At 41.0% G+C, this 24,743-nt stretch overlaps 1 protein-coding gene across 1 annotated transcript in view; it reads right to left on the bottom strand.

Moving 5' to 3' along the window:
• Positions 1-1,921: 1,921 nt before the first annotated feature.
• Positions 1,922-24,743, bottom strand: part of PRSS8 (serine protease 8) — a 130,237-nt gene continuing 107,415 nt past the window's right edge. The window contains exon 6 of the mRNA XM_069244213.1: positions 1,922-8,449. Within this exon, the coding sequence (XP_069100314.1) occupies positions 8,126-8,449 (324 nt within the window). The 3' untranslated portion in view covers positions 1,922-8,125. The remainder of the gene's footprint in view (positions 8,450-24,743) is intronic.

The raw sequence follows: 24,743 nt of genomic DNA on the forward strand, positions 1-24,743 counted from the left end.
GCTCACTCTAGCAGCTTTCTACGTTCTCCTTTTGTGACGCTTTTTCGTTTTCCCTTCCTCCGTCTTTCCCATATGTGTCTTTTCTCGCAGAAAATGCTTGAGGCACAAGAATAAACCCCGGCCCTCAAAAATAAGTTCTGGTGCTCTGCACCGGAAACAACAAGCACAAATTAAGCACTGTTGGAAGCCTGCCACGGCGGCGGAGAATGGGTTGCTCACATCTAGCATGCCCGTTGGTGTGCTTCTGGTAGTTGTTAAAGGTCCAAAATAAACCCAAATGTTCAGCATTTCATTATTCGGAAACCAAATGTGCACTTACTAAGCACCTTATAATGTGGCGTGGCATGGCATTATTTAGAGCCTTTGCCCTGAATCACTGACCCTCACCCCAGGAGCCCCTCACTGTGCGGCACACGCTCGTGCTCCAGGCTTTCTCTGCAAGGTAGTTGATGATTATCAGACCATTTTCATGTGATTATTTTAGGTTTTGAAACGCACTGGGTAGTCTGATGAAATCACTAAATACTCTTCCATGGCACATTATACTTTAAAACCACGCCGTAAGCAGGGCATGGAATTGCATTTGCAGTGTTCATTAAATAACACTTACGCCCGACCTTGGCTGTGGCCTTTCACCAGTGGCACGTGAAGTGACAGTAGTTGTTGTAACAGTCAGGAAATGTGCTGCCCAGCTTAATACTAATAAGGTCCCATAGGCGAGACCTATTGGCTATGTCAATGCTTGTTTGCTTTGCAGTAGTGCTCTCACTTGTCTCTGAGAGCATGTAGAGTGCAGTCAGGTGCTCTGTTCTATGTGTTGGTACATGCATTTCACTAGGACACATGAATGGAAAGAGGGCGGTTTGGAAGAAGCCCTTGGCATAATTCACAAGATACCACGTTTTGATGCGGGGTGAGGTTCTAAAGACTCTGTTTTCTGAATTATACTTGATTGCATTTGTGTCTAATTTGGTAATTCTCTATTAGAGAAATGCTAAGCTCCTGGGTGGAGTTTGTATAGTGCAAGTGTTGACCTGTGATATGTTCTGTTTCCCTGTTAGTGTACTGCTGTACTGCTGCTAGGTGTGCTTGTTGTTTGCTTCATCGTCCCAGGTCTGTTTCACTTGCTTTTTTGTGTTCCCAATGGATGGGGATGTGCTCCATATTGCTTTCCCAGTGTTCTGTGTCTCTCTACTCAGCCAAGCATTTTGAGGCTTTGTACAGAATGGTAGTGTCGCACATACAGTATGCATATGGAAAGGAGACTGGGCAGAGAACTATGTTGCTCCTATACGTGTCTTTTAGGCTGTAATTGAACCTGATGTCTTCGGACCTGATCCTTATGTGAATGCAATGTGATGAGACTAAAAATGGTTTCTATTTGTATTAGCAGCTCCCAACTTAACTTGTGTGTAGATTGGGCTTCTTCGCAGGCTTCTCTATAGGTTACAAGGTGGTTGAGCAAGTCACACCTTAAAAGTAAGCTAAATTAGAAAACGAGTTAAATGAGAAAGCATGAGAAAAGAAAGAAAATGCAATACTTAATGTGGAAGTAGCTCGGCCTCATTGCAGAGTTGTTAGAAAGAAATTAGACCACAAACGCTACTTGCAGCCAGCGTTAGAAATTCCAAGTCAGTGATTTGGTGCCGAAGTAAAATTTTAAGACAAAGCTTTCAGTCAGATTTCTGACAATTGAAAGGTAGTATAAAAATAACCAAGGTGCTCAATTGCCAACTTACGGGATGCAATATAAACTGCTCAATAAAGCCGGAAAGTCGCACACTCTCTCCAGCAAAATGGCCCACCTTGGCAGGCATGCGACTGTTGCTTCAAAAACAAGATGGCGGAAAGCGTGTTTGTGGGGCCTTGTGTTCTAAATACCATGATGGATTAAGGAGTTTCAGTGAAAAATCACACGAAATTGGAAGTAAAAGTAAATTTATTGTGTTCTTGGTGCAGAACTGCCACTGCCAAGCCAAGTACAGCAACTGATTCCCAGGTTCAAATCACAACATTCTAATAGAACCATTTTGCGTGAACAGCACAGACAGGAGAGCACAAACATAGTCACGCTGTCAACACAAAGCCCAAATACAAACTCAGCAAAAAAAGCATTAAAGATAAGTGGAATATTTTGATATCCTTCCAAAACAGTTCACAGACAGCAGCGCAACTCATTATGAAGTTACAAATTCATTGCATATTGACTTACATGTTTTATAATTACAAATTATCTAATCATGAAGGTAATTCATGAGGTAATCATGTAAGACTAAAGTTGCTCATACGTGAACTTTCACTACAACCTTCTTGATCATCCTTCATCCTTGAATTCCTTGCTCATCCAACAACCACATACATTCCTTTAAATTCTCATTCCTTTCCCTCGCATCTCTCTTCATCAAGCTCACAATTACAAACTGCAAATCTACTAAAGCATTACACCTTGCCATTGCTGAGTTTGGCAGCATTGGTTTATACCTCCTCAACTTCTAGGATATCCGAAACCACACAGGCCCTGATTTCAGAGGGCCTGGCGCCTCTTTAGCACCCCCTTATCGTCTTTTTTTTTTTTAAGGTAAGGTGGTGCTAAGGTGGCCTTTTCCCCGCACCATATTTACAAAGTGGCACAATGCATGCATTGCACCACTTTGTAACTCTTTGTGCTACATTATGCCTGCACCAGGCATAATGTATGCAAAGGTGGTGTTTCCCCGTGGGTGGGGTGAAAAAAAGCTGCAAAGAAATCCAAAAGATTTCTTCGCGTCATTTTTTGCAGCACTTTAAACGCCTGCTCAAAGCAGGCGTTAAAAGGGGGCACACCATTGTTTACAATGGGCCCTTGTGTACTGTTCAGGGTTAGTGCCAAAATTTTGGTGCTAACCCTGAACAGGTACATCAATAGCACCAAAAATGTTTATGCTATTGCCCCCTGCCCTGCGCCATGGTGCACCGTATCTTCTTATCAAACCTCTTCTTATACCTAATTTGTGCCTTCAAGATGTTATCTCTCACAATTTTAGAAGACCACTCCACCTTTTACTTCTGACAACTCCTAAATCACCTCTGTGACATAATTCCAATATTTCACATCTCAAGTTGAAGTTTGAAGGAATCATCCTAGATCCGCTAATAAGAGTCCCATCCTCTACTGATAACTCATTGTGAACTTCCCAAAAATGCTTTACCAGCATTTACAAGCCCTTTGCGCCACCGCGGCATAATTTTATTTTGACGCAGCAGTGGCGTTAGCAGTGCATTGCACTGCTCCATATTTACAAACTGAAGCATTGGGCCCAATGCGTCAGTTTGCCAAGCCCTGTGTCACATACCTGTGCTAGGTATAATGCATGTAGGGTAGGAGTCCCTACAGGAAAAGCCATGTAGAACTGACGCAGTGAAATAGACAAAATTTCACTGCGTCATTCTGTGACTTCATTGTGTCAAATATTTACCTCCTGCTCAGAGCATGCATAAAATTGACGCCGAGGTTTACCCTATGGGAGACTTGTCGCATTGCTTGAGTTGCATTAGTTTAACAACACTACTCCAGCAATGCATGAGTTTAGTGCCAACAGATGCGTCTGAATTTCGGACGCATCTGTGAAAATGTGCGCCATTGAGCTCTGTATTGTAAATACAGTGCATCCATGGCGTCGTTAGGGGATGTGCGGGAAGCGCAAGAAATCTGACGTAAAGATGCCAATGTGTCAGATTCTTGTAAAAGAGGCCCTTAATATTAGAGTCCAACTTGCACTTGGAAGGTCAACCATTCATCACACAATCATGCAATTCCTTTAAAAGCTCGAATCCATCTCTAGATGTAATCCATTCCTCTTTTGAAACACCATTCAATGCTTCATCATGTAACCTTGCCACACTAACATCTTCTGTATTTTCCTGAGAAACCTCCTCCAATGGCAAAGCTAACTAACTGTTTAAGCAATCTGCAACTCTGTTGTGTACTCCAGGAAGTTATGGTACACTATAATCATAGTCCAGGAATCTCACTAAAAATTTGGCAATCTTTGAAGTAGCATTTAGTATTCCCAATTTGGTTAAAACATTGATAAAAAGTTTGTCACATTTTACACGACCATGTGATCCCCAAACAAATTACCTAAAGTGTTCTAGTCCCCATACCACAGTCAAGGACTCCTTCTCGATTACAGAGTACCATGTCACAGCTGGAGACAAGGCTTTAAAAGCAAATGCAACCGTCACTTCCTTATCATTATAGTATTTCTGACTTACCACAGCCTCCAACCCTTTGCAACTAGTGTCTTGTGTGGAAGGTTTGCAAGGTATGATCAAAGCGATGTAAGAGATTAGCATCGCATAAATCATTTTTCAATGACAACGGTTCCTGTTGACATGAATACAACAGCTCAGACGTGACTCCATTCTCCAACAAATGTCTCAGTCTGTGTTTTTTTCAGCAAAATACTCAACAAATTTTGAATTGTATTCAAGTAATCCTAACAAGGACCTTAATTCATCATTATTAGTGGAAGATAGTGCTTCAGCAGTTTCTTGTAACAACCCTGGCTTAGGTCTAATCCTTTTACAACTCACTTCGTGCCCTATATAATTAAATTTATGTGCAGCAAAATTCCACTTTGAATGTTCTGGAGTCAAGCCATACTCTCAAGATACACAGTACATTTTTAAGACATTAATCATGAATATTTTTGTTTTCTCCCATGATCAAAATGTCATTCTAGAACAGAGTTCTTCAAGCTGGGGGGAGGGCCTCCTTAGAGGGGCCTCAAGTGACCCCAGGGAAGCCCTAGGCTCTGGCTAAAAGAAGCATTACGCTGATAATAGGGCTTTATTTTAGGTTAAAAAAAATGAGCATCACTAAACCCCTCTCTAATGGGCCATCACTAACATGTTTGTCATTTACATCCAAGCGAGGAGTATGTGTCAAAAAGGAAGGGACTCCAAATACTCTTCAAAACCCCCACCCCCATTTCTAATAATCACACTATGAATACTTTTACAAGTTAGTAAGGCTTGCCTGACAGAATAGTATGTTTGGCATCGTGTATTTGATTTCATTTTAAAACAGTAACAGGACTTAACTGCAATGTGTAAATAAATCTACCCATAAGTCTATACATATTTAAACATAGACAATTGAACAGAATAACTGTGATAAATTTGTCTGCATCAAAATAAAATCTGAAAACCAAACTTTCCAGTTATAGGTACCTTTCACAGACATTGGCGTTGCACATGCTCTGTTACTTTCACCTATGAAATGAGAATTCATTTTCTGAAATTCCAATGCATCAAGATACATTTTTTGGGTGAAATTGTTTTATTTGGGTACAAACTGCAAATAAAATTGAGCGTGGAAAAATATATGGCATCAAGGACTCTAGATTATATTAGACATTTATGGTCAGTCTAGATTTCCTTAGGTTGGTGAACATTCCTTTTTGTGGGGGGGGGGGCTGTCCTTAACTTGCACAGTGGAAGAGGTAATAAACGGGTCACAATATCTATGGAAAGTGATATGTTTATCAGTGTGTAAAACACTACTTCCTAATTAGAAATATGCTGTACCTAACTGGTGGCTCTGTGTGTAATAGGTGTCCACAAGACAAAAGGTCCAAACGTGCTTCAAAATAATTACAAAAAGCTACTCTTATCCATAAGTAGCAGCCCCACATAAGGTGTGGTACCTATTGAAGAAATGTTGATCAAACAAATTGTAGGAATACTTTCAAAGAGGTTGTAATATCTTTCACTAGTTTGACGCCTCAATAAAAAGTTATAATTAATTGATGTTTGAATTTTGTGACTTTACGTCGGAGTCAGAAAACCTTTTGCTGTCCCAACTGTAGCTTACATTCTGAAATTGAGTAATATTCTGTCGTAAATTCAAACTTCTGATTCACAAAATCAGTACTTGTAGAATTTTACTTTTACAAATTTCACTCACTACTGTGCGAAATCCACCAACATGATGTAATTATTCACAGTAGCGTGTCAAGAAAAGGGGTGAGAAAATGGGTATATCCAGGATATTAGATACTAGGCATTGCTTTGTAGGAAACCTCTAAAATCTCACCTTGGTGTATGTTAGCAACATCCCAAGGCATTTTCCACCATGTTGGTGCACCTAATTTTATCAATGTAAATGAGCGGAGTAATTGTGCAAGTATGGCTGTAAAATATTCTTAGCAATTACATAGTTTTAGCTAGTGCAGTGGAGCACTGTTCTCTAAGGGGAGAAATGATTATCACAAGGAGAAAAAAGGGGAAACAGTACAATGTGTAAATACATATTCCCACCACGGGATAATCTACTGTTGAGTGTAGGCGAACAACTGGAAATGTATTACTTGTGCAGATTTCTGAGGTAAAGTCCTTGGATTTCTGTAAATCCTAAAAAAGAGTAAATGTCTGCAAATTACATTGGGGTATATACGATGCATAGATATTCTACTGCTTTGGGACTTGGGCCCTTTGTGATAATCATGCTGTAACATATGTTAAACATTTGGTTTTAAGGAAATCCAATTAACTTTTCCCCTTCCGTTGCATGGGCAACAGGTGAAACTATGATTGCAAGCCCTGCATCACCTCTCGCGAGTTACGACCTACCGTTCACTTAGCAGTAAGAATAAAGCAGATTGAACACTGAGGACCGATGCATACATTTGTTGCCGTTCTGTAAAACTAGTGATACTGTGCATACTGTGCTAAATATGGGACCTGTGATGTCATCAGGACAAAGGTGTGTGATATCACTTTTAGTGCCCTATAGCACATTGGTGAAACAGCCTCCAAGAGCCCACACTAATAAAACTCTGCCACTACTGGGACATTCCACTGAAATCTAAATGTCCATATTTGGGAGCCTATCTCATTGCCAATGATTTCTCCCTTACTCCTCCTAGCCAGCACCATGCTAAACTAGCCAGTCCCTTATCAGGCACCATGATGTAACTGAACCAGAATCTGAGGGTTAACTCAAGAAGCTCCCACTCCCACTTGGAATGTTGCTGGTTTCTACCCCTCCAGCCATTTAGATCACAGACAGGCATTGTTTCAAAAAGTACCCAAACATTACCCATAACTTATTTAATGAGCTGAGCGACTTCATTTAAACAAGGGGGATTAAAGGCACAGCAGTCTTTTATTAAGTGGTGCAGTCTTGTCTATTTGCCAGTACATCTGTGCAGTGGTGCCTCCTTAGATGGTCCAGGCAGGGGTACGCCAACGCTGTGCCGCATGCCCTGAAGCAGCTGTACAGGTGAACAGTGCACAGCTTACCAGTGCAAGAGCCTAGAAACATAGAAATAGGAGGTACCACAGGCTGCATGCTCAGTCGTGGAATACAGCTTGAGAACCTATAAATAGGACCAAAGACACAGAAATGTGTTACAAATGAATATTAGGAGTCATGGCACGACTTGCCAAGTGAAACTGTGCCACTCTGTGGTGTAGACTCTGAATACGGCTTTGCTGGTGGTTCAGGAGGAGAGGTAATGAGCAAAGACAAAAAGCCAGAAATGACAGAGAAAAAAGGCTGATAATTGACATTGGAAAGGTAGGTGAAAGAAAGATATGTGAGTCTCCTTATGTTGGGCACAATAATCAATGTTGATACAACTTCGAGAGAAGAGTGCATTGCTTTCATTATTTCATGTGCTGTCAGTCACACCTTTTCTGTTTTTGCCTGCATCAAAACAAAATCTGAAAAACAAACTTTCCAGCTATAGGTACCTCCTACATCATAAAGCTGCATCTTGCAGTGATGTCTTGACTCGATTTCAGCTCCCATCAACACCCCTCATGAAATGAATGTGTACAGTTCTCTCAATCAAACTATTAACTATGACAGTAGGTTCAGCTTCTCTCCGGTGTTTTGGTTAGCGGCTTTGTGCTCCTTTATGTCCTTTTCCACTTCCTAGTCTCTCTTCCATTTCCTCTCACACAGCGAACTGTGAGTGGCCCATTCCCAGCAGTGCACATATTATTCTGGAGTAGATTTTTCCAGTACACTCTGTCTCTGCTGTTGAATCAACAAGTCTTGGCATTAATCTGTAGTCTCTCTGCATCTACGCCCATCCCGTCAGGTTGCTCACAGACCCTAGTACAGAATGACTATTTACAGGGCACTGAGCAGGTATACAGTCAAGAAATACAATGGTACCGAGGCAGCCGCCAGGGCTAAGGAAGATGCTCCATTTTCATGAAAGACGCCATCTGCACCCATACACCCACCCTCTGGTTCTGCAGCTGGTGTGAAATCAATGGTGGGACAGGATATTTTTGCTTCAGGGGCCTTTTCCACAATCCATGCTGCATATACACTGGTCTGAGTGTAGACACCAACCCGATTCGGGGATCCACACTCATCCCCCCAGCTGACGATTCCCGCTTGGTAATAGCTGTCACCCACTTTGCATGAGAGTGGGCCACCAGAATCTCCCTGCACAAAGGGGACAAAGAAAAAAAAGTGATTAGTCCAACCTACAAAAATATTCAAATATATTTAGCAAAACATGCATTTATAAGATTATCTAGAAGCTCCTCTTGTTGTTCAGTTATGTTTCAGTGGTTAGTAAAAGGCACTGGATACCGCTGTCGGCATATGGTTTACCAGGGTCAGCAAGCACCAGTTCTTCAGCTATAAATGAGTACCTGTAATTGTGATGATTGACAGGGACTTCTCTTGCTGAGTGAGTGCGTTTTGATGGCTTCTAACATAATTCCCATTTTGAGATGACAGATGTGCAGTAGAAGCTATGAATATACTCAGGGGCACATATCTCTGATTCTATATCAGGATCGGAGGCTCGGATTATGCTTTATCTTTCTTTACTTAAAATTCACAGCAGCCAATTAAAAAACATTAAACAAAAAACATAATTTCCCAAGATGCTCTATTGTATAAATCACATGCACCAATCACATACAGTGACCTTAGTCCATAAAAGCCATAACCTCAAACGTCATATCCTCTTTCTTTGCTGCTTCGCAGCAGATAAGTAACTTTTCACTTTATTCGAGTACAATGTTGATATCTATTTTATAATATGTATTTAAGTTAATTTGTTAATCGGTGCACGCGTCGCGAGTCCGCGCGCCCCGCAGATTGCTATATTCTGTTTATCGGCTTCCCGCCGAGTTAATTGTATTTATTGATTTTTACTCTGTGGAGAGAAGCCGGGAGAGGACTGCGCGCTGTCTGTTTTCACTGGCAACCGGGGTTGCCAAGCACGCGCGCCCTCTACGAACCGATCTCACTTCCATTTGACATTTCTGGAGATTGGTTCGTATTTGGACAGCGCGCGAGGCATCGGAGCTTGCCTCGTGTTATAAAATCACCTCCTCCCGGACGCCCAGTTAAAAAATCTAAATCCTACTGGGTTGTAAAATTAGAATCAGGCTTGGCCTAGAGTGAAGTAAGCTTTTGATGCAGGCAGCTTCCTCCACAAACAGAAGTATATATTATTTAATTTGATTATACACATTTTGATATATATATATATTTGGTCTCCCTTGTGGTTTTTAAGTATATATGTATATTTTAGTCTTACTAAAAAACGCCTGCTGGGGTATTTTTACTCCCCCTTTATTATACTTATTGACTTCTGGTCTTATATATATAGTATTACTATGGCTCAATGGAGCGACCAGGATGCAGGGTTCTACCCTGATGATACTGACAACCAACTGGAGATAAATCTGGTCGAAGCACTAGACTCCAGGGTGCAACAGTCGGTTAACGACACTCTGACAAGAGCACTTGGCCCTTTTTCCGGGCAGTTATTAGAATATGCCCAATCGCAGGGTTGGATGACCGGGGACCCCCCCTCCACCTCTGAAGATACTGCTACGCCAGTCCCTAAAAAATCCAAATTAAAATCTAAGAACGTCTCACAGGAGAACCCTGTTGGAGAATTGCATGCAGACATGTTTGACAAGCTACGCAGAAAAAGAAGCGCAGAGCACAATTATAGCTCTCATCGTAATTCCTCTTCTTCTGAAGATTCTGATGACACTGATTCGGACGACATTACCGCCCCAATCCTTAGTAAAAAATCAAAAAAATCCCCCACTACACCTCAAATTTTAGATTTTGACCCCTCAGAGATAATACATCCTAGATCTTCGAGTTGGCTGCCAACTCCTGAGGTAGCACTCTATGTACACGCTAACTTAAGGAAAAGTTTCGATAAAGAAGTGCGCTCCAGACTCAAGGCGGAATGCCCCAGACCGGAACTAGATAATAATGTGGCGGAAACTCCCGAAATTGACCCCACAATGATTACCTTCCTGAAGAAGTATGCGAAGGACCCCAAAAAGGGTCTAGACAGATCCTGGCGCCTATGTCAAGACAAATTACTAGATATGTCAGGCCCATTGACAAAAATATTAGATTTGGCTACCACTTCCAAGGAATCGGGCTCACCAGTGAACACTGATGTTCTATTGGGATGGGCCCAGAGAGCAGAGTGCCTTTTAGGCAACACTAACTGTGCTATTTCCACTGAGCGCAGGAAATCCATACTAATGAGGATGGACCCTAAACTTGTAGACTTGGCTTCATCTGAAGCGGGACCGGCAGCAGAAGGTCTCCTTTTTGGCTCATCCTTCATTAAAGAACTGGCCAAATTTTGCTCTGCCTTTTCGACCTTGGACAAGGCGCAACTGTCCCTTAAAAAAGTATTTAGAAGGGGCCTTTTTACCAGGGCTGGGCGTTACGGTGGACGAATGCCCTGCCGAGGTGGCTTTATCAGTCCCCAAAATTACTACCCGAGGGGTAGAGGTAACTGGTCCGGAGATCAAGCAGACTCCACGTTCTATCCTTCACGACCCTGTGGAGGAAGATCCAGATTCCGCAGGGGATACCATAGAGGCCAACAAGGAGCTATCCAAGATGCCTCCTTTACCGGTAAGAATTATTCTCCATTCTCAGGTTATTCTTGGGGGAAGAGTCAGACTGTTTGTACACAAGTGGAGAGAGATTTCAGGAGATCCTTGGGTTATTCAGACAGTGTCAGGCTTTCGCCTGGAGTTTCTCAACACTCCTTTTCAGCATACTCCTCTGGTAAACATGTGTTTTTCCCAATCAAGTCAGAATTTTATAGATCTAGAGGTACAAGCATTGTTAGACAAAGGTGCAGTAACTTATTCAACCCCTCACCCTACCGGATTCTGCAATCCTATTTTTGTAGTAGACAAAAAAGGAGGTGCTCACCGGTTAGTACTAAATCTGAAAGACTTCAATTCTTGGATTGTATACAGACACTTCAAGATGGAAGGGATTCACATGTTGCGAGACATCCTCTTAGAAGGGGATTGGATGGTTCGCTTAGATTTAAAGGACGCGTACCTCTCAATCCCGATTTTTGTCCCCCACAGGAAGTTTCTTCAATTCCAGTGGAAGGGTCAGTGCCTAGAATTCACGGCTCTCCCATTGGGTCTCTCCCAATCCCAAGAGGTGTTTCACAAAACTCTTGAGACCAGTAGTGGAATGGCTGAGAACCAAGGGTGTTCGTCTTATCATATATCTGGACGACATCTTACTGATGGCGCAGGATTCATCGACGTTACTGACACATCTGAACTGGACAGTCACTTTACTACAGGAATTAGGTTTCCTTATGAATGCGCAGAAGTCATTGTTGAAACCATCCTGAACTATAGAGTTTTTGGGTTTCAGGATAGATTCAATCCTCTCCCTATTGATACTTCCAGCTTCAAAAATTCGCAACATCAAGAGAGAGTTGAGAGTGGCATTGCTCAGACCGAATATCTCTCTAAGGAACATTGCTCGTTTGGTGGGACTATTAGCCTCATCCATTCAAGCAATATTTCCTGCACCCCTGCATTATCGAGCTCTCCAGAGATTGAAGATCCAGTATTTGAGACAGGGTCTAAGTTACTCAGCCCAGGTTCCTCTGACTTCAGAGGTCAAAGAAGAGATTCAGTGGTGGCTTCACCACATGGAAGCATGGAATGGCAGGGCCATTTTCGGATCTCACCCAGAAGTTGTCATAGAGTCGGACGCCAGCCAGTGGGGCTGGGGAGCTCGTTGCGGCTCGATGGTGACAGGGGGTCGTTGGTCATCAACGGAGAAAGATTTACACATAAATTGCTTGGAACTCTTGGCGGGGTCTTTCGCAATAAAGAGTTTATCCCCGAGCAGGACAGACTGTTGCATTCTTCTGAGAATGGACAATATCTCGGCAGTACGCTATGTGAACAAACTGGGGGGAACGCGATCCAGAATTCTGGCGGAGATAGCCAAGGAATAGGTTAGTGGTATTGGCAAAGTATCTCCCGGGCGATCAGAACATAGTAGCAGACTGGAATTCCAGGTATCTGACGGATCCCCGCGATTGGAAGCTGGATCCACGGATTTTTCAACAGATTGTTCAAGTCTGGGGTTTCTGCGAGATAGACCTTTTTGCGTCCCGCCTCAACACCCAGATTCTGAAATTTTTCAGTTGGAGGACAGATCCTCAGGCCTCAGCAACGGATGCCTTCCTACAGAATTGGCACTCATTCCGGGGTTATGCATTCCCTCCATTTCTCTTGATACCCAGAGTCCTGGCTCAAGTGAGGAGACAGAAGGCAGAACTGATTCTGGTGACCCCGTTGTGGAGATCTCAGCCGTGGTTCCCTATTGCTCTTCAATTAGCATGTGCACAGCCATTGCTCATTCCTCCTCGTCTGGACCTCTTGCTCAGTCCGGAGGGCCATCAACATCCCTTACTTGTATCGGGGAATCTAACTCTGATGGCTTGGAGGGTTTCAGGGCAAGATGGAAAGCCCCAGGAATTTCGCAACAAGCTGAAGGTTTTATCAAGCGAGCATGGGCAAATAGTACCCACAAGAGATATGCTTCTGCATGGCGTAGATGGGTTAGTTGGTGCAATGGAAGAGGTCTTAATTCCATGGAGTCAGGTATTGATATGATTATTAATTTTCTGGCTGAGTTAGCCTCTTCAGGCTTAGCCTATAGGACAATCAATAATTTTAGATCGGCAATCTCTTCAGGTCATACACCTATTGATGGAAAGCAGGTAGGTGAGCATCCGCTAGTATGTAAACTCTTAAGGGGTATCAGATTTTTGAATCCTCCTCAACCTAAGTACTCTGTACTTTGGGATGTAAATATAGTGTTGAAATTCTTGGATTCCTGGCCCAGTAACAAATACTTGTCCCGGAAACAACTGTCAGCTAAACTGGCTATGTTACTATGTTTAATTTCATGCAAAAGAGTCTCAGATGTTAGAGCTCTAGATCTATCGGGGAGGCATTACTCTCCGGAGGGAGTAACTTTTATTATTTCCAGAAGAACTAAGAACAATTGCAGGTCAGTAACTTATCCTTGGTTTCAAAATTGTGTGTGGTACAATGCCTTAAAGATTATGAAACAACTACAGAAGAGTTTAGACAAGACATGAATGGGCAAGTTTTAATTGCACTGCAGAAACCTTTTAAACCGGTTGCTTCTGCCACTCTTGCGAGATGGTTAAGATGGCTTATGAATGAAGCAGGCATTGATACTAGCCATTTCGGAGCTCATTCAGTAAGAGGAGCCATGGCCTCTAAGTCATTTACGTTAGGGTCCAGTTTAACAGACATTATGAAAACTGCAGACTGGTCGTCTGAGAGTACTTTTCGTAAGTTTTACTTTAAACCTGTTTTAGATGTGGCCTCTGTTGTTATGGGTCAGCTTTGAACTAGCATAATCCGAGCCTCCGGTCCTGATATAGAATGAAAATTTTTCTAGCTAACGCGTTAAGAATTTTAAATTCTATAAAGGACACGGAGGCGAGGATTATCCCACCCTTTCATGAATAATGGTAATTTGTATTGCATTTAAAGCTTAATTCATTGATACCCTCCCAGTTGTTATTTTGGGTAATGAAATTTAAAGGATTTTAAGTGGATTTGTACCATTTAGTTTGAAAATATTACCGGCTGGTATTTATTATTATTTCCTAGGAACGGATCAGAAGAATTCCTGAAGTTCGTTCCATCCGGATGTCTACGTTTTAAGAAAGCCGACTTGAAGTTCAGTCTGGTCTATTCTTCGTTGGTTTTTCCCTTCCTGGATGAGAGTTCGTATCATCTAAGACTTTGAGGCCGTGGGAAAGGAGTTACAGTTTCTGGTTAAAGCAAAGAAAGAGGATATGACGTTTGAAGTTATGGCTTTTATGGACTAAGGTCACTGTATGTGATTGGTGCATGTGATTTATACAATAGAGCATCTTGGGAAATGATGTTTTTTGTTTAATGTGTTTTAATTGGCTGCTGTGAATTTTCAGTAAAGAAAGAGAAAGCATAATCCTCGTCTCCGTTTCCTTAATAGAATTGAAAATTCTTAACCCGTTAGCTAGAATTTTTTTTCATTCAGGCGAGTTTACATTAATAAACATATGTACTAGTGGAATTAGTTGCCCCGGTTCTTTTGGGTGTATGTGAACAAGGACCCCTCACTTCTTTCTGTCGAACAGTGTAACAGAAAACATCCTTTGAGACACTGGTCAGTACCTTCAAGTGTACTAGAGGGCTTGTGTTTGGGCTATATAAATTACTCGATGTCCCTCTGAGGGAAGTGAAAGGAGGCTGTCCTGCGTAGGTCAATGCCACATAAGAAATGGGCATTAATATTGAGCGATAGAGGAAAGCAACATGGTATTCCAACACACCTGCTGAAATTTAGTGTGGGGCAATGTGGCTCAGAAACCAAACATGCTGCATTGCATTGTGGAAAAGGGAGAAAACATCACAGAGCTGTGTTTACTAACAAGCACTGGCAAAGCCAAAAGGTATTGCCTTTGGGATTTATTTAATTTGCCAATGAGTTTTAGCCGTGCTGCATCTCTGATTCATTGCACCATGGCAAAAGAATTTTAAAAAGCTGTGTCATGGATTGCCATGTCATTTTGTAGTTGCGTGCAAAACAATCGTACACACCTACAAAATGATGTGGATGCTTTATTTTTACCTTATTATTTTTAATTATCATTCTGAGGATCCATAGCACAGAATAGGGCGAGACAGAGCAATATGGAGACAGGAGAGGGTTAAGAGCACAGAAGCACATGGCAAGACAGCAACATGGAGACGAGGGGGGTAAAGAAGCCCACAGTGAGACAGGTGCAACATGGAGATGGGTCTGAGGAGCATGTGATCGAGATAGCTGGAAAGCATATACACTTCAAGAGTGCTTCACTAAAAAGAAAAAAGTAGCACAAAAGAAGAGCAGTTAAAAGACATATTAATATGTCTATGCTCCAGAGGAGGGACAAACCCATGACAGGGTAAGTGAAGCCCACACAAGCCATCGAATAAGAAGCAAACAAATGAGCGAGGCAATGAGGCCAACCAATGGTTAGCAATCGGCTGGCTTTAAGCCCCACTGTGAGGTAACAAAACATCTTGCAACATACTGCATGTGCTGTCTTAGGCAAGACCTAAGGTGCAATAAAAAGGTGGTTTTAGGCCACATTTAGCCTCACACCAAGGTGCTGGGGTGAGTGTTCACTGTCTAGCATGGGAGTTTGTACTGGAGTCATACCTTTCTAGTACAAATTCTATATATCTTGGCAAGCTGTGAATCATCACACATATTGGTTGTTTGATGGACACTGCAGCACAATGCAATGTGTGAGTTGTCTGGGAAATTGAAAGTATTTCCCCTTTTTAGTGCCTGCTTCAAGAAGTTTTTTTTATTTTTTTTACATGAAACCCAATCTGCCTATCTTAGTGGAGCGGGCTTTGTGTCAAAACGTATGGGTGTTTGCACTGATCTGTCCAAGGTACACTTCAAGTTACACCGCTTGATACAAAGTAACTGAGTGCTATTTGCCCTGAGACAAGGGCACATTTCCAGAAAAACAAATAACTTTGTGAGAATGTGTGTGATTTTATGTCAGCCAAATGTTTAATAAATCTGGGCCAAAGAGTACCTTTTCAAAATTGTGATAGGCTGGTACTTGACTCTGGGCAAGCTGAAAAAGATTTTTCAGAAAATTTTAAAAGTAATCTGGGGACAAAGTGAAAGGGTGAATCCATCATTGTGAAATTGGTGGTTGTATAATAAACTGAAGATACGATGGAAGGGGGTCTTAGCAGCCATTAAGTAAATGGTGGGCGTTCCCATTCCCATGGATGCCTACCCTGTCATTCTTGGATTTATGCCCTAGGTGTGGAAGAAAGTGGGAGTCAAGAAGTGGTAACTGATATACCAGCCATTGGAGACAGCCCTTATGGTGATCGCAAGAAAGTGGAATGGGGTTTGAGCAAGTCTGGAATGTCATGGCCATGGTGAGACTGTTAATGCAACTAGTGAAATATAGGGACTACCTTTTGCCGGTGCTGCTTCCTATCCAGCCTTATATAGAGGGATAATTCAGTGAAGCAGCATACCCTTAATTTGACGATTATAGTATGAATGCATAATACCGCCTACTCTGTAAAAATGATTTGCAATGGATACAGGGAGGGGTGGAATTGAAAAGTGTGCCCTGGCGGAAGAACCAGTGTACATAGGAAGAGGCGCCCAGCATTATACCAACAGATCTCGTCCACATGGATGCAATACAGCAATGATCACTAACCTGGGATTGGCTGACTTCTTTTCCCAGAGCTAACCATTGCAGATGCCTGGCTGACACTTAGAAGTTTCTTCATCTTCTAGCTACAGTGGGTTCTATGTGTGTTTTTTTATGTTTTGTGTACCTGCAAAGGAAAGTCTCATATACCCTTTTATATTGCTTTGTACACATTTGCTTAAAGTGGAAAAGCAAATATTTTTATATTAAAAAAGGATTGTGTTACCTACATCTTAATTAGAATTAGTCACTGTTGGCTTGGGTGAGAGGCAGAGAGATTCGCAAAAGAAGGTCATTGTCCTTTTTATTCAGATTACTTTGGTTATAAATTTGCTGGGTGATGAATTGGCTCTTAACCAAATTCAGTGTGTAACATCATTGAAGCTGTTACTATACTGGGTGCGATTATAGGCATCTGAGGAGTTGAGCTCATATGGGAATGCTCTGTCAGAGTTACTCATGGTAGTTAAAGATTTTTCTACTCCGATGCTCAAGCATGTCAAGAATCTGTGCCAGTGGTTAAAAATGTAGGAGGTATGGGCTTTCTTCCATAAAATAACTAAAGATGTATCACAGCGTATAAAGTAATTATATTGGGAAGGTGTATTATCTCAGATTTGGTGTGATCAGACAGTGGGCAATATATTGGAGCAATTTTTAAATCATAAGTGGTCTCCCAAGTACGAACAATACTTGGAAAGAACTTGGATAGCCAAGGCTAAACACATGTATATAAAATTTAGGCTGGGTATTATTCCGTTGAATTCTGTCATGGCTAAATGGATAAATAGTGGTCGAGAGAGAAGTACTTAGATGTATTGGCCATCGGGCAACAAGACTACAGCACATTTTTTTTTTCTATCCTAAATACTTGAAGCCCTGGAGAAAGTGGATTGTTCCCTTGTGTAGGCTTCTTGGTGCGCAGAATTACCAGGAGATGCGTAGGATTTGAATAAGTGACACAAGTGAAAATAATATTCTTGCAGTCTCCTGGTATATACAATCGGCTTGGAACTTGAGAACAAAGGAGCTCTCCCTCTTAGGTGGTTCTAATCCATCATGTCCTGGCAAATAGCTGCCCTTCTTCTAAAGTGGTTCTCATTTGTGTTATTGTTAGTGATTAATTGCCTTCTGAACGATTCAATTGTTGAAGGTTAACTGTTGAAGCTAAAATTGTTGTAGTGGGTTTTAGACAGTTGAGAAATGTTAACTTAAAATGTATGTATTCTATTAAATTTGTAAATAGGTTTTTAGTTTAGTCTATTCATGACTTTTATTGTTATTATGGTTGCTTTTATGGCTTTTAGCTGAAATAAAGAGATTTACTACTACTGCTGGGCGATGAATACATAGGTACAACTGTTCCGCAATCATACATTTTAAATGTTGCTGTGACATTTCTGTGAGAATAAGAAGAGGCTAAAAACAGAAATATATGTTTAGATTTTGCTGGGAGGGAGTAAATGGTATTGGTTTCCCTGGTTCATAATAGTAATGAAAGGAAGCTTTACAAAAGCCTTTGGAAGGATGTGAGTGGATAGCAAGAGGTGAACACAAAAACATAGTAATGTTTGCCAGTCAATAAGTCTCCCATAAATGTGGGACAAAATAATTGCAGTTTTTGATGAAAAGGCATTCATCGACAATTTCGCAACATTTGACAGGCCGGGAGTTGAAATGGTTTGATGATGTTGCTCAACTTTCAGTTGGAAGCCTTCTAGGTAGGAAGAAGCCATAGACATTAGGGGCCTGATTTAGAACTTGGCAGAGACATATTTATTCATATGCATTGAGGAAGACAATAGGTGTTACCTTTGAAACATATAAGCTAAGTCAATGCTTTTTGTTCATACTGTACAGCATCGGCTGTGCAGCATGAATAAAAGTTTAAAAAAAGTGTGCGGAATCTGACACTGTGTCTTTTAGTAGGCATGCATGCAGTCATCATGACATATGTGCCTGACACAGGCGCCATTTTTTAAATGTACTAATCCAAGATGGATCCGCAATTAAAACAAAAAAAATGCCTACATGAAGTAGAGAGAACACACTTATTTAGAAAGCGAATGGGCTGGCAGCAATTTGCTGTCTGGCCCTCACAAAAAAAAAGTTAAAATAAATGGTCAAGTAAAAAAAAAAAACTAAGGGGTATGGCGCAACGGAGGAGCATAGCAACATGGAGTTGACGGGTAGGAGAAAGCAACAATAAAGGGAGAGCAACCTGGGATATGAAGAAGCACACATGTGTGGGACTGCAATATGGAGTGAAAGGGAGGGAGAGAAGTACACAGGCAAGAGAGAGCAACACAGGGGTAACAGAAGCACACGGATGACAGGCAACAACACAGAGTGTGGGGGGAAGAAGCACACAATGGAGACAACTTGAAATTACTTGTACTCTCACTCACACTGTCAGTGCTTAAGTAAAAAGAAAACAATGGTTCCCTAAAAGTGAGCAGTTGAAAGTTACAAGTAAAGAGGGTATGCTCCATGGGAGGGATAAACACAGGATGGACAAACACAAGCTGTACAGGGCAAGCCATTGAATAAGAGAGAAGCAAATGAGAATGACAACTAAGGCAACCAATGGGAAGCATTGGGTGGGCATTAAGTACCAAGTTCTTCGCAAGCTGACAATATGTTGTTTTCAAACAGACAGCTATGCTGTCTGGTAGGCTCAATCAAAAAATTGCCTGCTGCTGCTCTGATTCTCTGTGTTGGAGCACTATTAAGGCTTCCTTGTGCTATGTACAACCATTCCGCGGTGCAGAAGTGTATGATGTCTAGCACAGGATTTGTACCAAAAGCATACCCTTCCAGCACAAATCCTATGCCTAGACAACTTCTGATAAATTCAACACATTGTATGTATGCTTTGCAGCGCCACACACAAGCAATGTATGGAATGTTTTAATAAATGAAGACATTTCTCTTTGTTAGTGCCTATTTCAAGGAGGTATTAGATTTTGACACAAAGTCTGGTCTTTGTAGATTGGGTTTGTGTAAAAAAATATAGATGCTTCAACACCCAAATAATGCCCCCCTTGACCCAAAGTGGCACAAAGCCTTGCAAAACTTTGTATTGCTTTTTGTTACTTTACTTCATGCAAAGGCTTTGAAAATCTTTTTTCGGGTCCACGGACAACAGTAACTATAACTCACCACTCTACCATGCACTGCTTATAGCATTTCAGAATAAATCACTTATACCATCTGGAATCATAGCACCATTCATATCACATCACTTGCAAGTGCATATTAGAGTGGTGAGTTATAGTATCGTTGCGTGGTTAGCAAGATAAAAACAGTGTCTATGAAGGAGCATTAGTTATAATAATGTAAAGGTGGTGAATAAATGATAAATTGAAAGTATAGCTGTAACTTTTAATGTTTAATTTTTGTATCCTTGAATAAATGATAAATTTGAAGTATAGCTGTAACTTTTAAATGTTTAATTTTTGTGTACTTTAAGTCTGGCATGTATTGAAAGAATAAATAAAGCTATAGTAATTTAAATGTGTTGTGTGCATTAGAAATTTAAGCTATAACTATAATTTTAGAATATATAATGTTTGTGTTGTTTAAGTTTGGTTATGTTGAGAAAGAATGAATAAAAGTTTATTAACTATAACTTATTTCTAACAATACATTAACTACAACTGCCATGCACTCCGTTCTCTCAAATGATGTGATTAGCGATGTTATAAGCATTGTTGTAATTGCTATGATTTCAAATGGTATAAGGGATGCAATATGAAAGTGTATAAGCAGTGCATGTAGAAGACACAAGTTATAGTTAATGTAGTGTGGTTTCCAAATTCAATACACTATATATGGAGGTGCATAATTTGAAAGTATTGCATAAATTATAAATTTAAGGTATACTTGTAGAATTTCTAATGTTTGAGTTGTTTAACTTTGGTTTGTATTCAAATAGTAAATAAACTTAGTGATTTAAAGGTGGTGTGTAGTAATGAATTGAAGGTATAACTATAACTTAATAATTTCTAACGTTTATGTAGTTTTAGTTTGGCTTCTAGAAAGAATAAATAACGTTTTCATCACTATAACTAACTAAACTAAGATTTAAACGCCTTTGTTTTATTCATTGCAAAAAAAAAATATATATATATATATGCTTCCCAAATAGCCCTCTCCAGGCGTGCTCCATAAAGTCGGTGCTCGTGTTTAGGGAAGGGCCAATCCCTGTGTAATATTTTCCACAAATTGACAAAAGTCAAACACTGCACTCGCAGGATTCTTGAGTTTCTTAAATTTCTTGTTTATTCAATGATGAATTCCCCAACACTAACGCGTTTCAACCAACAAGGTCTTGAGATATATATATATATATACACATATATATACACACACACACATATATATGTACATATATATATTAACTAGTGGCAGTTGTCACTAGGTAGTTATAGTTAGGACTATGTTTGTATAGAAAAATCATTTTTTCACTTGCCTATATCTTCAGCACCGATTGTGGAATCGTCACAAAACTTTCCCAAAAATGTGTCCTGGGGATTCTTGCTGTGACCACAAAAAGATTTGGGGTGATCTGTCAAGTGGGGGCGAAGAAAAATGGGGGTCAAAAAAAGTTGTGTTTCCTATGTTAGTTCTCACAGGACCTTTGGACACAATTACAGCCTGAATCAATGGACAGAATTACACCAGATTTGGCAAGAAGCTAGGGTTTGGTGTGCAAATTGTGCTTCGCTCATTTGGTGTAAATTCGTTCAGCACTTTTGGAGCTATTAAAGGGAAAATACATTTGTATACCTAGGGCTGCGGATCCTTCAGATTGATTCACGAAAAAAGACGAGCTCGTGCAGGGAAATGGACAGCTCTGATTGGCTGCCAACACCTCAAGCCAGGAAGTGTTGGCAGCCATCTTGGACTCAGCTCAGCCAAGCTCCAGAAAAAAAATGCTAAAAAAGAAGCAAAGGGGCCAGGCTATTTTCACCCTGAGCCCTTTTCTCTGGTGCTGGTGTCCCAGAGGGACCCCTCCTGGGCTAAAAAGCATTATTTAAAAAAACATGTAGCCGCAAATTCACGAAAGTCACAGCAAAAAAGAAAAAAAGAGCAGGCTCCGCGATTGTTTATTTTCGAAGCCCCAGGGTGGGGCAGGTCCCGGGGGCATTTATAATTTTGAATGTGGGGGCCTCCCCGGCGACCCCTAAAGCCCCAGGGTCCACCACATCCCCAGTGCAATTTTTGTTCTATGTGCGGGGGGGTCACAGCCCCCCACGTCCTGGAGACCACCACCTTCCCGGGGCTATACATAAAATATGTGCAGGGGGGCCACGTGGTGTCTCCTGCTTCCCCAGTGATCGCCATTCCCCAGGACATTCAGGATAGGCTGTGGCCAACTCCCCCCAAGCACGTCCAAAGGGCCGTGTGCACATTAGCGTTGGGTGGATAAGGGGTTGGCTGCAGGGACTGACTGCAGGCCATACCTTGCGGGCAACCCCTGCTACTGCACGGGCAAAGGCTGTGCACAGTGCAAGGTTGAGTGCTTATAAGGGGTTGGCCTCAGGGCCTGGCCGAAGCCCGTGCGCGGCGGTGGTTGGATTAATGTATAGTGATGAAAATTACTATATGTTTAAAAAAAACATAGAAATTCACTGAAAAAGGTTAAAGGGACGTTGTTAGGAAATAGATTTTTTTTTAAACATAGAAAATCGCTGGAAAAAAACAAAGGTTACAGGCATGTTACAGTTAGGTTCACATTTCAAACGTACAAAAGCATAAAAATTCACCTGTTAGAGTTATCTCAAGTAACTATAACTTGTACCCTAAAGTAACTATAAATCGCGCCCTCGCCATGCACTGCTAATTACCCCACAAATTACGGTCTTCAGGATATTTGTGATAACATCATTGATAATATCAATGTAATATTTGAAGTAACATTTTTGACGAAAAAACTGTGCATGGCGGGTGCGCAAGTTATAGCTACCTTAGGGCACAAGTTGTAGTTACTTGAGATAACTCTAACTATAACAGGTGAATTTCTATGGTTTTGTACATTTAAAATGTGAGCCTAACCATAACATCCCTGTAGCCTTTGTTTTTTTCAGTGAAAAAAAAAAAATATATATATTCACTTAAAAAAAAACAAAGGCTACAGGAATGTTATAGTTAGGTTCTGAATTTACTCACACAAAACCATAGAAATTCAGCATTTAGTATTATTGCACGTAACTGTAACTCACACCCTAAGATAACTAGAACTTGTGCTCACTGGTGTTGTAGGGTGCTTTATACTGGAGTCGCTCTCCACCTAAACTTTGGAACTATCCAGAGTTCTCACTTCTTTTTTGCATAATTTATGCGTCAATCTAAGCATCAAAGGGTATTGTTTTGACTTATACTGGATGCTGCTGTGTGCTCGACAAAGCTAAAGCTCTCTGAAGAGCTATAATGATAGCAAAACACATGTGAGGGGTTGCTTTTTCTTATTCCAGGTTGGCTTGGATGGTATTTTACCTATCCAAAGCTGTAAGACTGCACCTGGAGTGGTGTAAAGCTTTTGTCATTTTATAGCTTGCCGTGGATGACACTGTGCTAATCCTATCCTCAAAGACTTTGCTGTATAAATGGCAAAAGACTATGTTGCTTTCTAGCTTGGTGTGGATGGTACTGTGCTAATCCTACGCTTAAAAACTTTGTTAGAAAAACAGGTATTTGAGGTGAGCAAATTTAGAGTGTTGCTGGTGTTGTAGGATGCTCTATACTAGAGTTGCTCTCCACCTAAGCTATATATACAGTATATATATATATATATATATATATATTAATCTAACGTTGTTTCAACCTCAAAGGAAAGAAAAATCCCTCAACGAAGAACAAACAGCTGTGACAGCAATAACGTTTTTATTGGCATAAAGATTCCTGGCGCGTTTCGGAGCACTTGTTCCTTGATCACAGGTTCAAACGCCATACTCACTTGTGCACGTATTTAAACTAACAACAAAAATGAAGGACTACCAGCAATGATTGTGCTAATTAGCACAGGATTCTTTATGCCAATAAACACGTTATCGCTGTCACGGCTGTTTGTTCTTCGTCGAGGGATTTTTCTTTCCTTTGAGGTTGAAACAATGTTGGATTAATGTTTGAAGGGGTCGCTGCCCTGCTGTGACACGTTGAGTAAGTGGCTGTAGCGATGGCGATACCTTTGTGTTATATATATATATATATATATATATATATATATATAAATAATATACACACACACATTTTGTATTTCTAGAGCATGAATCTAGACAAAAGGCAGCAATCTGATGGAAAGTCAAATGACTTGCTACACACATGATTGTTTACCAATCATGGCTGACTCCTACAGATAATGCTGTGTTGAGTAATATTCCTCCCAACATGGGATGTAAAGCATCAATTGTAAGCTACTGAGGGGTGTGAAAGAGGTATTCTCCTTATATGTATCAATGGGTTGTGACTGTTAGTGCAGTCACAAATCAATGATGGGGTATTGACACCTGAAATAGGATGATATCTATTTGCAAATTAGAAGCTGTCCGACAGGGACTGCTTATACTCATAGAGGAGCTGATGCATGCTCTTCTCCTTCTTATTGTAGCCCATGTACCTTGTAGGTATTGTCAGTATTTTGCAAATGCAGGGATGGAGGTAATTTGCCCCTCAAAGACTTTGATCATTACATTCTCAGTCATTTGTGAGGATTCACAGAAGGAATCCTGCCTTATTAATATATTTTAAGCAGGATTTCTGCAAATCATTTTAAATGGCCATTTTGTGGTGTGGCAGACGGCTACATATGCTGCAATGTCAAATGAATGATCAGGTCACAGAGAAGCGCTGTTCAAAAATAATGCTGATTTGCGCCGTGCACTTTAGTACATATGATCCAAGGTAATCTGGGAAAAGCTCTGTGGTCAGATTTTTCTGCCTACAGCAATCACTTTTGAGTTGACACAGAAGGGAGATGCAGGCAAAGTTTTTCTTTCTCATACAGTTCCTGTTGAATGAAAGGAAGTACTGTGTGGTAGTACTGCCTTTCATAACACAAACCTTACTGGGTAATATACTGCACCAGATTCTTATTTGACACAACTCCCACTGAGTGGAACCCAAAATGTTGTGCAGACACAA

The sequence above is a fragment of the Pleurodeles waltl genome, chromosome 7, assembly GCF_031143425.1.
Source record: "Pleurodeles waltl isolate 20211129_DDA chromosome 7, aPleWal1.hap1.20221129, whole genome shotgun sequence".
NCBI classification, from domain to species: Eukaryota; Metazoa; Chordata; class Amphibia; order Caudata; family Salamandridae; genus Pleurodeles; species Pleurodeles waltl.